General features: G+C 40.7%; 1 protein-coding gene and 1 non-coding gene across 2 annotated transcripts; one reads left to right on the top strand and one right to left on the bottom strand.

Moving 5' to 3' along the window:
- Nucleotides 1–1,088: 1,088 nt before the first annotated feature.
- Nucleotides 1,089–1,162, bottom strand: trnan-guu (transfer RNA asparagine (anticodon GUU)). The gene has a single exon. It is a non-coding gene; the product is annotated as a tRNA-Asn (tRNA).
- Nucleotides 1,163–3,993: 2,831 nt separating this feature from the next.
- adhfe1 (alcohol dehydrogenase iron containing 1) lies at nucleotides 3,994–12,932 on the top strand. The gene is made up of 14 exons (XM_003457339.5): nucleotides 3,994–4,122; nucleotides 4,949–4,986; nucleotides 5,102–5,151; nucleotides 6,398–6,451; nucleotides 6,607–6,761; nucleotides 7,085–7,281; nucleotides 7,351–7,428; nucleotides 7,612–7,717; nucleotides 7,933–8,085; nucleotides 8,182–8,280; nucleotides 8,812–8,890; nucleotides 10,580–10,676; nucleotides 11,163–11,320; nucleotides 11,961–12,932. The coding sequence occupies exons 1-14, from the start codon at nucleotides 4,070–4,072 to the stop codon at nucleotides 12,042–12,044; spliced, it is 1,401 nt and encodes a 466-aa protein (XP_003457387.1). The 5' UTR covers nucleotides 3,994–4,069; the 3' UTR covers nucleotides 12,045–12,932.
- The last annotated feature ends 460 nt before the right edge of the window (nucleotides 12,933–13,392 follow it).

Here is a 13,392-nt window from a genome sequence, read left to right on the forward strand (position 1 = left end):
GTGTGTATGCGTGTGTGTACTGCTGTGAATGTTTCTAAAGACTACTGAAGAGGAAAAACTACAACATGATGAAGTAATGTCATATTACAACATATGTAATGCCAACTAATTTGACTGATTAGACCACCACTGAATATAATGTTACATACATAAATTAACAGTATTGCTAATTACCAAAATCATGAGTTTTATGTTTCTGTAATGGTTAATTCACCAGTATGCACTCTTAATGTCTTTAATCAGAATGACATTTTTAATGCTAAAATGTAATTGTTGCTAATATCTATTAATTTTCAGAATCAATGTATTACAAAAAATTCCTAAGCAGAAAAACAGTTTTATTATGAGACATTAATTCATCCGGTTTAGGTATAAAAATATAAATTCAGTTTATCTTTTTTAGCACGAATAATATATCTATCTATCTATGTATAGATAGATAGATATGTACATATATAGAGAGAGATATTTTTTAATTTTTTTATTTTGTCTGATAAAAAAATGTCTACTGATGAATCTGTTAACGACACTGTGTGCATCACCCAACATCTTCAATCACTTTAATTAGAAGATATTGGTCCTATAAATGCTCCTCTCTCCGGAGAGGCTGACATAATTAGATTTCCTCTCAAATTGTTATTTGTTTACATAAATAAATCATGTATAATATAAAAAGATGTATTTACATTTTGATTGGAAAATGGAGAAGCTGACCCGCTGTGTGTGCTTGACTTTCCTTCTGTTTAAGAACGTTTTTTTTAGACAGGTGAAAGTTACGATAGGCCTTTGTGACTCCACGGGTATCATTCTCATTTTGCAAGAATCAAATCCTGGATAAACCTGTTATGTCAAGAAGTGGTTTTGAATTAGTGATTAGTAGTGATCTGTTACTTACTCATGGTGTTCTCACAGAAAGTTAGATGATCTAAGAGTCTTCCTTAGTTAATCAGATGAACTCAGAGAAAACACAACATTAGACAACTTCTGTGCCAGCTATTAATTCCCTAACTAACCAGGACGTATCTGTGTTATCGCACAGCTGTTTCGTTTGCTTTCAATCCCTATCTAACATTTATAGCAAAAACTGCCGTCCCTGGGTGGGCTCGAACCACCAACCTTTCGGTTAACAGCCGAACGCGCTAACCGATTGCGCCACAGAGACCACGCTCCTGTCGCTTTACCAGATGTAACAGATCCAGTAAAAGTGTCACAAATATTCCGTATGACGGACTCAATGTCTGGCCTCAATATTTTTTTAATTAATTTGCAGCGACATAATTTCATCTGCACCCCTGTGTGTCAACCTCACATTGCCTGTTCTCCAGGAAAACGTTGGAAAACAGGAGACCTCTGTTTGCTCAGATTTTTTTTAAATTGAGTTTGGCACATTTCTTTTATGCAAAATAAAACAGGAATTTCGCCCGCAGATTTGCACCTGTACTGGGGGAACACAGACATGTACATACGGGACATACACATTTGTGTTAAACACTTGATAACATGAACAGACGACATGAAGAAACCCTGACATAAGATTGCGAGTGCTCGTACGGGATTTGAACCTGAGACCCAGCCGTTGCGAGACTCATACCCCTACGCAGAGGTATGATGCCAGGGTTAGGCGTGAAAGGAAGCATATGATGAGCTGTGGCGACCCCTACAGAGAAAAAAGATGAACAGCACTTGATCCACACAACCAGTTTCTACCTTTTAAAAGCCAGACAGATGAAGGATAGAGCTGTGTCTTTGATTCTGGAGAATATGACAAGTAACATCCCATTTCATCCAGCGCTGATTCACAGGTAACAGGATTGATAAGATAAGATAAGATAAGATAAGATGATAAGATAAGATAAGATAAGATAAGATAAAACTTTATTAATCCCTCGGGTGGGTTCCTCTGGGAAATTCGGTTTCCAAAAGCACAGCACCGACAGAAGTTACAGAGCGTGAGCAGGATATTATATATATATATATACACATATAAATACAGAGACATATATAAATAAAATATACGAAGGGGATAAAGAGAATAAATAGGAATAAAAAATAAAAATAAAAATACAAGTGAATTGCACATTTCAAGTATTGAAGTCTATTGCACCGTTGACTATTAACAAAAGTATTGCACAAAAGGTATGGCACAGTGAAGTGAAGAGGCACTACAGCTTAGTTGTTCCCCCCTCCTTTGTCCTCCTGCTTCCCCTCCCTCTCCCCTCCAGAGAGGAGTTAAACAGTTTGGTGGCGTGTGGGACAAAGGAGTTTTTAAGTCTGTTGGTTCTTGTCTTTGGGAGAAGCAACCTGTCACTGAACAGACTCTTCTGGTTGTTTACGACCGTGTGCAGAGGATGTCCAGCATTGTCCATAATGTCCAGCAGTTTTTTTAGTGTCCTCTTCTCTGCCACTGACACCAGAGTGTCCAGCTTCATGCCGACCACAGAGCCAGCCTTCCTGATCAGTTTCTCCAGCCTGGATGAGTCCTTCTTTGCTGTGCTGCTCCCCCAGCACACTACAGCGTAGAAAAGTACTCCAGCAACCACTGGCTGGTAAAACATCCTCAGGAGCTTCCTGCAAATGTTAAAAGACCTCAGCCTCCTGAGGAAGTACAGTCGGCTTTGGGCTTTTTTATACAGGTGCTCTGTGTTGCATGACCAGTCCAGTTTGTTGTCCACCCACAGCCCGAGGTACTTGTACTTGTTGACCACCTCCACCTCCTCCCCCTCTATCTGAACCGGCAGTGGACCTTCTCTGGACCTCCCGAAGTCCACAACCAGTTCCTTAGTCTTTGAGGTGTTGAGTTGCAGGTGGTTTGTGTGATTGAGTCCGGTATTTGAACCTAGGACCTCTCACACCCACAGCAACAACCATGGACACTAATGAATGAGCATCCTAGTGATGCTGAGTAGAAAACATCAGTAGTAGTGACACTATAACAAGCCACTCTGTGATACAAAGCAAAGTCCATCAGAAGAGAGACTTGTTTAAGTGTTACGTCAACTCAAATGCAGCTAATGGAGAAAAATGCAGGACTGACTGTATACAGGGATGTTATGGTGGGCAGCTAGAAACAATAGGTGTGAATGAGCAAGACTAGATGCATCACTCTTTGTGTTTCTTTGATCTGAAAATAAGTCCTCTGTGCTATACAAAGCATGCTGATGAGAATTAAAACCAATATTCGTACATTCACTTCAGCTTCAGGTTCCTGGATGTCAACTTTACAGAGCATCCTAACAACCTCCAAAAGTGACAAAAAGGCCCTCCAGTGTGCTTTGGAAACAGGACAAAACATAGTCAGCTAAGAGCTGGCATCTCTGGGTCATCTTTACACCACTTGTGTGAAGAGGACTGGGGGAATCCATAAAGATGACAAACACCCAGGACACCATTTGTTCTCTGCTTCCATTTATAAAAACCATCCAAACACACACAAACGGACTGAAACACAACTTGTTCCCTAGGACTGTAGCACTGCTGAACCTGACACCGCAGTACCTATGTACCACCCTCATGTGCAACAGTTTTCCGCCCAATTCCACATCCTACCCCTTACCCACATACCTACTATATTTTATAATATGTAAATAAAGTTCACTTTTCTACTGCTCAACACCAAACAACTAAAAGCCTCAGGATACACATAACATATGTATACACATAGCCTGCAAATACCTCATGTTCAGTCCATGCACATGATTGTTTTTTCTCATATCTTATTCGTACTGGGTATTTGTAAATTTGTAAATATAATGCAATGTGTGAAGTATGTTTTACTTTCTCTTACACAATAAATTATATTTAAATATTGTAATTTGCATTTATATTCACACCAGTATATTTGTGTAAAAGCTTTCTGTACCATGTGAGGAATTATTGTCTTAATTTCGTTATTTTGTAATAATAATAATAATAATAATAATAATAATAATGACAGACCAACGGGTGTTTTCTACGTCTGTCCTCGTGCTTTTAATGTGTCTGAGCGGCCTTTATTGTGAAAAGCAGAGGCGGAAGCAACCTGTTGACCGGGGTCGGCTGCTCGTTGCAGAGGGTCATTCACATACTGGACATGGCGGGTCGGGACCGGGTCGTTCACCTGCTTAGGCAACTCGAGCGCGCGGCGTAAGTTAAATTCGAACCGGAAATGGATTCAGCCAGACTGAAAAGAACTGTTACTGTTTTCCTTCGAGGGGCGGAGACAGAGTGTGCCAGAGTCCGCTCAAAGATAACAGTTTTTGAGTTTTCCGGTTAAAGTTCAGTTTAATTGAGGGAAGAGCTCAGGAGGCCACAAGTTCTGGATCAGAGGAGGGTTCTTTAAAATCCGGCGCATCTGTGAAAAACATGTTTCATTGAAAGATTTTTTAAATTAAAACTCCTATTTACCCGTGGTCAAATGTGACTCCATACATTTCCGCTGAAAAAAAGGGAAATTTGAGTGATTTCTGGGAGCACATGTGACCAGGTAGAGGTGTAAAGCTGCACCTGGACTATCTAAAGATGCTTTTAGAGCCACTTTCACATTCTCTCATGTAAATTGTCAGTGCATCCTCACATTTTGCACAGTTTCTAACAGTTTGATGCCTAATGCTCGCTCTGATATCCTTGTGTTGGTGTTGTTCCTGAATCAACAAAACTAATCTTGGTCCAGGTTCAACATTGCAAATGACCAATCACATTGTAGTGGTGTCATAGCTTTCTCGATGTGGAAACATCGTGACACTAACATAAAAACCTAACGGTCCCCTTTTTGGATGTTTTCATGAGTGGACATCGGCAGTTTGGGTTCAAATACTGAACCCATCTTTGTCAGGTTGGAGGAAGAATGACAAGGAAATGCTTCCTGTGCATGAGATGTTCAGGAGCCACTGCACAAACTCAACTGCTGAACCTTCTCTAAATGTGCAGATTTGTGACTGGACTCCTGCTCTGTGTGTCTCTGTGTGAACAGGTGCAGATGTCCTGCTCACTCCAACACCTTCCACCAGGGTAACCTGCACTCATCTACACATCATTCATGTATTCATCAGTCTCTGAAAAGGAAGACAGCTGCATCCTGATCAATGTGGATCCGTAACTGATGGCTTGGTTTCTATCTCTGTAGGTGTCACAGCGGCACCCTGCACCGTCCGGAAAACTGACTATGCCTTTGAGGTAACATCACACCAGACTCTGTTTAATAAGTGTCTGATTTAAGAAGTTCAGCTTGAAGGCTGTTAGGAGATGTAAATCATTAATGTGTGTCAGCTCAGAGTTCAGCTCACATTCAAATGAAGCTTCTTTCATTTTTTTAATCAACTGATGGATTCAACCAACCACAGAATGAGAACTTAAAGTTTTGAATGTTTTCCTGGATTCATCTGCAGAGGTAGCTAAAACTGTCAGCTCTCCAAACTGAGCTCCTCACTTTTCAAAGATCCACAAAGTAGTTCCTTTAGTCTGTGGGATTGCTCTGAAAATGCAGGCTGAATGAGAGTTTAGGGTGTATAAGGGTATTACGTTCTCGTGCTCTGACTCTCCTGTTTCAACCATCATCTGGCTGCTCGTAGGATTAAATGAAGACATGTCCCCTTCTCTGTCTGTCTGTTCTCCATCGCTTATTTTGTCGGCTTGAAATGAGTTTCATTTGAAGCTTTGACCTGTACAAATACAGGAGAGACTAAAAATCAAAGCAGCATGAAAGCTGCAGTTCTTCTAACATCCAGCAGAGGGTCTAATGAGTAACTTAGTCCCCATAGACTTCAATGTTGACATGTCCAACTTTCCAGCAGAAATAGTCCCAACATGTTTACACAACTTATTTTAGTACAAACTTTGCGGCTCGCATGTTACACATGGATCTGTTGATCTAGAACTACCTCCCAAACCACCATATCTGTATTTCCTGTGGTGCATTAACGGGAACTGACACCTGTGACCTCCACCTACAGACTGTTGAGGTTGTCAAAAATTCTTGCTCCAACTTTTGAGTTTGTATAAGTTCTTTGATGCTGCTCATCTCATCTTTGTTTCATGCAAAGTCTGCACAGTGGCATTTTTAGCCCTTAGCCGTAAAAGGCTGATGGGGTATTATTGGCACCCTGTTGGACAGGCCATGGCATAGACCCACAAGTTTGTGAACACAGTAACTCAAGAATGAGGTGATATAGGATTTTCAGATTGATACTATAGGTGCATCTATCTTGGATAAATACGTAAGGTCACTGGGTCATAAGGATTTCTGTGGGTGAGGTCACAATCCTCAACTTTATGTGTACCACCATCAGTCTTGACTTGCTCGTCTTTGTGTGGACAGTCTTTACCCCAATGAAAAACAGACTGATAAACTACACACTTATATCCCTTTTCCATTAGCACCTACTCAGGTAGGTACTGCACTCACTCTTTTTATTTCCTTCAGATGGCGAGTTCCAACATCCGCTATGGAGAAGGAGTCAGCAAAGAGATCGGCATGGTAACCGTCTTCATCCTCCTCATTGCTGTCATGTGATGGTCAGATAGGATTTTTTCTTTCTTCTTTTAATGTGATGCATTGAGAAGGAGTGACCAATGTGACTCTCTGTGTTGTCCTTCCTATCATTGTGGCTGTTCGCTGTTCTCTGTGTGCAGGACCTGCAGAACCTCGGCGCAAAAAACGTCTGCGTGATGACAGACAGGAACTTGTCCCAACTTCCTCCAGTGAAGGCTGTTCTGGAGTCTCTAGTGAAAAACGGAGTCAAGTACAAAGTCTATGACAATGTGCGTGTCGAGCCAACGGACTCCAGGTGGGTTCAGTGAGGTCGCTGTCACAAGTGACGGTCTGATTAATGATTGGCTGTCAGATGAAGAGAAAAAAAACATGTCTTTGTGTCCAAAATGTCTCATCAGAGAGGAAAGAAGAAAGTTCATCAAAGCCTGGCTCTGAGTCTGCTCACATACCTACATAGGGGCGTTTCACAGGGTCACATGACTCTTCCTCCTCACAGAATGAACTGTGTGCACATCAGAGTGCTGAAATACTTAAGCAGTGTGTTAATGACAGACAATCAGTAAGTAAATGAATAAGTTAATTTATCAGATGAAATGACCTCAGCTCGATCTCTTTCAGCTTTAAAGATGCCATCTCCTTTGCTAAAAACCACGCCTTTGATGTGTTTGTGGCGGTGGGCGGTGGCTCGGTGATCGACACATGTAAAGCAGCCAATCTGTACGCGTGTCACCCCGATGGCGACTTTCTGGACTTTGTCAATGCTCCGATTGGCAAAGGGAAGCCGGTGAGTGGAGCTGTGAAACCGCTGATTGCAGGTATGACGCGTCCCGCTTTTTTTCCTTCTTCCTCCATCTTTGTGGCTAACTTTGGGTTTTTGTGTCCAGTTCCCACAACTGCAGGCACCGGCAGCGAGACCACCGGTGTCGCCATTTTCGACTACGAGCCCCTAAAAGCCAAAACAGGTATAAAAATAGGGATATAAAAGCATATCAAAAGTTGATTTTCCTCTTTGAGATGTTTTAGAAAGGCAATCAATGAAGATAGAAATCATAAATCAGCCAATAGAAACCAAGCTGCTGGAGCTGTTATTCATTATCCAAGTTCTTATGATGGACCCTGAGCTGTGATTGGCTGTTTATGCTCAGGAATTGCCAGCAGAGCCATCAGACCCACGCTGGGCATCGTGGACCCGATGCACACACTGAGCATGCCTGAGAGAGTCGCCGCCAACAGTGGCTTCGACGTCCTCTGGTCTGTCTGTACTTATGAAGGACATTTATTCATTTTCTGTCTTTTTTGCTTCCTTTCACTGTGAAATTCATCATTATTATTTTTGTTATTATTATTATCATTAATATAATTATTATTCACTGTGATGGTGGCGTGTTCCCTTCATGTTTTTCATAGAGGTAGACCCAACCTGACCTGAGACACTTCCATCTCACTGATTGATCTCTGCCTTTCAGTCATGCCCTGGAGTCATACACCGCCCTGCCCTACGACCAGAGGAGACCCTGCCCTACAAACCCCATCAACCGCCCAGCCTACCAGGGCAGCAACCCCATCAGTGATGTCTGGTCCCGCCATGCTCTCCACGTGGTCACCAAGTACATGAAACGGTACGGCCCCAACTACAACTAAAGTATATCCATAATATGTATTCATTCAGCTGAATTCATTTGTAATTGAAGTAAGTCTTGACTGATTGATTACAGAGCTGTGCGGGACCCTGAGGACCTGGAGGCTCGTTCCAGCATGCACCTGGCCAGCGTGTTTGCCGGGATTGGCTTTGGGAATGCCGGGGTTCATCTGTGGTAAGACTAAGACTGAGATTTCCTGTAATCCTGCATGCAGGCTGTTTGCGCTCATCAGCTGATTTTCTTTTGAAATTTGTTTAATTATTTAGTTTGTTTCTAATAACTGCAAACTTTTCCTTGAACTTCATCAGTGAGAATGGAAATCAGGCTTTGAAGGGGATTTTTAGCATGGATCTGTTTCTGCAGCGTTGCAGTAGAGACAGCTGATCGTGGTTTTAAAATGTCACCTGTGATTGTAGGTGTTCTTTAACACTTTGGTGACATCACATTGAAACTTTAGGGACAGTTTAAGGCCTTATTTACAGTGATGAGTGGATGAAATGCACTGAAAATGTAGAAACGCCAGCAAACAATGCAAAAGCACACAAAAGGCATTGGAAGTTCAATAGAAGGGAAAAGGAAAAAAATGGATAACAAACCAGAAGTGTTTTTGTGGAGTCGATGTATATTTTCCCATTTGAGCTGAACTGATCCAGATCTTTTCGTGAGCGTTTCTAAATAAACCTGTTTGTGGTTCCCTCCTTTCAGTCACGGGATGTCCTACCCCATTGCAGGAAACGTCAAGACTCACTCAGCCAAGGGTTACAACGTGGAGCACCCCCTAGTGGTGAGTGATCATTACTGGACATCACAGCTGGCACTGCAAACAGATGTTCTTGGCTGAGATCACAGGTGTAGTGCAGCTAGAGGGAAGGTTTTTATTTGCCAAGAGGGAAAAAACATTTCCACAGTTATTTATTTAGGATTTATCCTGTGTGAGTGCTGCATTATTACAAACTGAACTGTGTGTGAAACAGCTGACCTGTACCATGAACACAATTTATTGTCTGATTCTAGGCCTGAGTACATGAAGGTGCTGTTACTGTGACATGTGGACAATTGCGTGCCTTTATTTTTCTGCAGGTACTTTTTAAAGTCTAACACACATCGTTTGGAGCGATAAGGTTATGGGTATTTTTTTATAATACAGTGCTTTAAAGTTTGATTAGACATGGCGTAACAGCTGGATTTGGTTTACTTACAGTAAAGTCAAGATTGAAGATTAAATTGGTAAAAACGGCAATGAAAATATACATAAATAGAAATGAAAGAGCACCAGTCTCTCCAATCAAGATACAAGAAACCTGTTTTTTCCTCAGGCTCATAAAATTATTAATGATCAATTTTTCAGAGTATGACTTATTACCCTCGGCCCCAGTAAACAGCAAGTACTTGTAAAACAAATCGCTATAAGCTCTCCTTTGTCCCAACATCTATTGTACTTTGGAGTCACATCATCATGTACTTGAATGTTTGCTGGGGCTGTATTAAGAGAAACACATTTTTACTAATTAGATAAGTAATTTACTTCTCGAGTTTTGGAGCTTGTTTTCACATGCAAGTGCTGCTATATTTAGTACTGTTTGGCCACGTGGGACAATAAAGTTGCTTCTTATCGTAACACAGTCACATTAACAGATGAGGTTGATACACATTTCTATCTGGTGTGTGTGAGTCTAAAAGAAACAAGAAACTGTAGGAGAATGGTGTGTTGAGCAAAGTCCCACAAAAACATTTAAATTATGACCCGATTTCTGTGCAGAAATGAGACTAAAACCCTGAAACATAGTTAACTTCAGTTCTGCTGGTTTAAGCAGAACGGGGCTCAGCTATAAACACGCAGGGTCAGGAGAGAGTGAAGAGCTATGGGTTTGTTTATTTTAAAGGGACTGTTGCTTCTTGGTTTTTAGCATATAGATATAAAAGTATATCATTAGCAAACATTTATAAGTTAAACTACAGGTACAAATTTCAGTTAAATTATTTATGTACAAACTGACCAACAAAAAACTTGAGGTACTCTGGCATTATTATGAGGTTTTTAGTGATATTTTATTAATTACTCACATGTTGTGATGAGAATAATGCAGAATTAAAAATTCAGCAGAAATAAGTGAAGTAGAGAGATGGCATCAACGGTGGAAAGACTGAGAGAAAAGACACCAGGGAGGGAGGGAGCTGTGAGCAGCATGGAAGAACTGATGAGGATGGTCAGACAGATGACTTCATATTCTTAAATTCATTCTGACATTTGATCGCTTTGCTTAATTAGAGCTGAATGATGGTCAAACAAGGTTAGAAACAAAGGATGACTCAAACGTGGCCAATGCTCTGGTGCTTAAACAAAACACTACACCTCTGACTGAGATGGACCTGTGCAGGTTCCCTGAGGAACTCCACACAGAACTTTACTTTGTTTCATACTCAACCTGTGCAGCTTTTAAATAAAATGTTCTGTTAAACTTTGTGTTTTCAGCCTCACGGGCTCTCCGTTGTCCTTACGTCTCCGGCCGTCTTCAACTTCACAGCCCCGATGTGTCCGGAGCGCCACCTTGAGGCCGCAGAGATCCTCGGTACCTGAACGCCTCACGCTAGGTCATATTACATTTAGTATAATACAGACTGTGTGGAATGTCTACTTTATTTATACAGCCAAACCAAAAGGTTTCCAGACTTCAATGAGCCAAATAAAATCACTCAGTTAGAAAAAAGACAGAAATACACTGGAGAGGAACATCCAACAACAACAGGGCACACAAACAGTGAAACATCAAACATCCAAGGCAATCAGCGGGACCTTAAATGCCTCCACTGAGAGACTTCAGTTATTTAAGAATATTGAAGGTATTCAAAAATAAGGTTTATAAGGGCTCTTTGTACCTTTTTAAAGAAGTCTAAAATAGAATTTTTTTTAAATTTTTCTTTCTTTCTTTCTTTTTTTTTTTGCAGTAGTAGCACTTTATTTCTTCAGCTATCAATAGAAAATATCCAAATTCCCCAAAACTGCCATCACTCTTTAAAAATTGTGCAGTAACAGACTTTCTCTGCGCTATGTTCAGGTGCAGATATCCGGCAGGTGAAGAGGGAGGATGCGGGTGCCGTTCTGGCCGACACGTTGCGTCAGATTCTGTTTGACCTGCATGTGGAAGATGGACTGGGAGCTGTGGGATACACCAAAGACGACATCCCGGCACTAGTGAAAGGAACTATCCCTCAGGTGGGTCAGAGTCCCCCTTCATTTGTGTACTCCTGGGTTAAACTGTGAATTTCTTGAGTCATCCCATATGTTTTACATTAAGACATCAACCTCTTTCTTTTGATGTCACTTCTATCCCCAGTTTGCTTCCTTGTGACGATTATTCAAGACCTTAGTGCTTAGGGTGTGACAGGTCCTGGGTTCAGATCCTGGGCGAGCTCAGAGGCTACTTGCTTTGTATGTTTTTCCTCAAAAGCATGTGCAATGTGTTTTCTGGTCTGAATGTTAGAAGGGTATTAAACTGTCCAGACAGAGTGGAAGGCCCCGTAGTATTGTGTTTTGTCCCCATGTAATCTTTTAATGCTCGATTGTGCAAGCTATTTTTTAAGTGACATGTTCGGACTGCATTATGTGACCATTGCACTTTGATAAATTGGTTTTCTATGCTTGTTATTCATAGACTTCTTTGATTCTTTGAATTAGCTGATTTCATATCTGCAAATGTGATATAATGTGAGAGAGTGAAGGACACAGGACCAGGGTGGACCAGGTTTAGGCCTGGTGTCCTTCAGAAGGAGGTGTTATTTGTAACGTGGCTTTAAGGAGATATTTGTTTGGATAGATGTGTTGATGTATGTTTTGTCTTCTGGTTTGTTTCCAGGAGCGAGTGACCAAGCTGTCTCCCAGAGCGCACACGGAGGAGGATCTGAGTCGGCTCTTTGAGGCCTCCATGAAGCTCTACTAAACTCAGCTGCAGTTCCTCCCACAGCCACCAGAGGATGCAGTTCTGAGTCTAAAAACCCCTCACAGGCTCAAAATCAACAGTTTGAGCTTTGATTAGAAGATTCTTAGAAATTATTATTGAGCTCATCCTTTAAATTCTTTGAAATGATCACCGATTCAAACGTATTGAGCCTCTAACTACTCATAAACAAACTGTGTTCTAGTTTTAATTTGAGAAACTTTTAGAAAGCTGAGTGAAATCATATTAAAGATGTGGTAATTTTATGGAAATAATGAAGACAGAGTTTTGTTTTCTCACATTTAATCTGCTCTAACAGACGAATTATTTTATAAAATCCTGCTTCAATATCAGAAAGTATCAGGTGTGTATTAGATGTAACATTTTAAGGCTTCTGCTGCAGAAACTCAGATTCTGATGAGTTGCTCAGTCTGGTAGCAGTTCAAATAAAGAAGCTCAGCACTTTGAGTATGTTTTTCTGGTTGTTGTCTGATTTTATTTTTTTTTTAATTACAAGATCAAATTGTATGCATTTATTTCATATGTTTGACAATCCCGAGCCTACAGTAGTACAGAGAAGACCCTAACATTTAAACAACCTCCTGTGAGTAAGTACTTGGCGACAGTGTGAAGGAAAAACTCCCTTTTAAAAGAACAAGACCTCCGGCAGAACCATGTGCAGTGAGGTGCAGTCATCTGCTGGTTGGGGATGAGGGGAGGAAGACACTCCTTCACATTTACACAAATGATACATATTTGATGTTTAATAATTTGACATTATTTTTTTTCCACTGATGGATTGATTGTTTTGCCAACTTGCCAAATTATTTTGCTTGCTTGCCGAACTATTGACTGATGCCAGTTTGTTTAGTTAATATTTTGTTCAACTGATTACTTGTGTCTATTTAGTCAAAGAGAGCAGCTTTAAACACAACATGTTAAAGTCTGAATTCTCACAAAAGATGACTGAAACGTTGATTAAAGTATGACTGTCAGCATGAAGCTTTGTGCTGGTGTTTGATTGGTCGCTGTCAAAGCTGCTCATTAAAAACAGCATTTGACATCTGACCTGGTTAGATTGTCTTGTTGTTTAGTCTCAAATTCTAGTTTATCATGTTTTTCCTGTAAAGCTCCTTGATGTCAGCTTCTCACACTCTCTCCAGAGGTTTGTTTTGGTTGTTTAGTCTCTTTCTCTGCCTTCAGTGAATTATAATTTTCCATAAAACCTTTCATATGTGTACTCCTGTGTTAAACTATGAATTTCTTGAGTCATCCCATATGTTTATTTATTAAGACACTAACCACTTTTTTTTATGTCACTTCTATCCCCAGTTTGCTTCCTTGTGATGAT

The sequence above is a fragment of the Oreochromis niloticus genome, linkage group LG3 (genome assembly GCF_001858045.2).
Source record: "Oreochromis niloticus isolate F11D_XX linkage group LG3, O_niloticus_UMD_NMBU, whole genome shotgun sequence".
In the NCBI taxonomy this organism is placed as follows: domain Eukaryota; kingdom Metazoa; phylum Chordata; class Actinopteri; order Cichliformes; family Cichlidae; genus Oreochromis; species Oreochromis niloticus.

Coding starts and splice junctions, on each gene's coding strand:
- adhfe1 (XM_003457339.5), top strand. CDS start 4,070: ATGGCGGGTCGGGACCGGGTCGTTCACCTGCTTAGGCAACTCGAGCGC. Junction 7,429..7,611: donor GCCCCTAAAAGCCAAAACAG/GTATAAAAATAG, acceptor GTTTATGCTCAG/GAATTGCCAGCAGAGCCATC. Junction 7,718..7,932: donor AGTGGCTTCGACGTCCTCTG/GTCTGTCTGTAC, acceptor TCTGCCTTTCAG/TCATGCCCTGGAGTCATACA.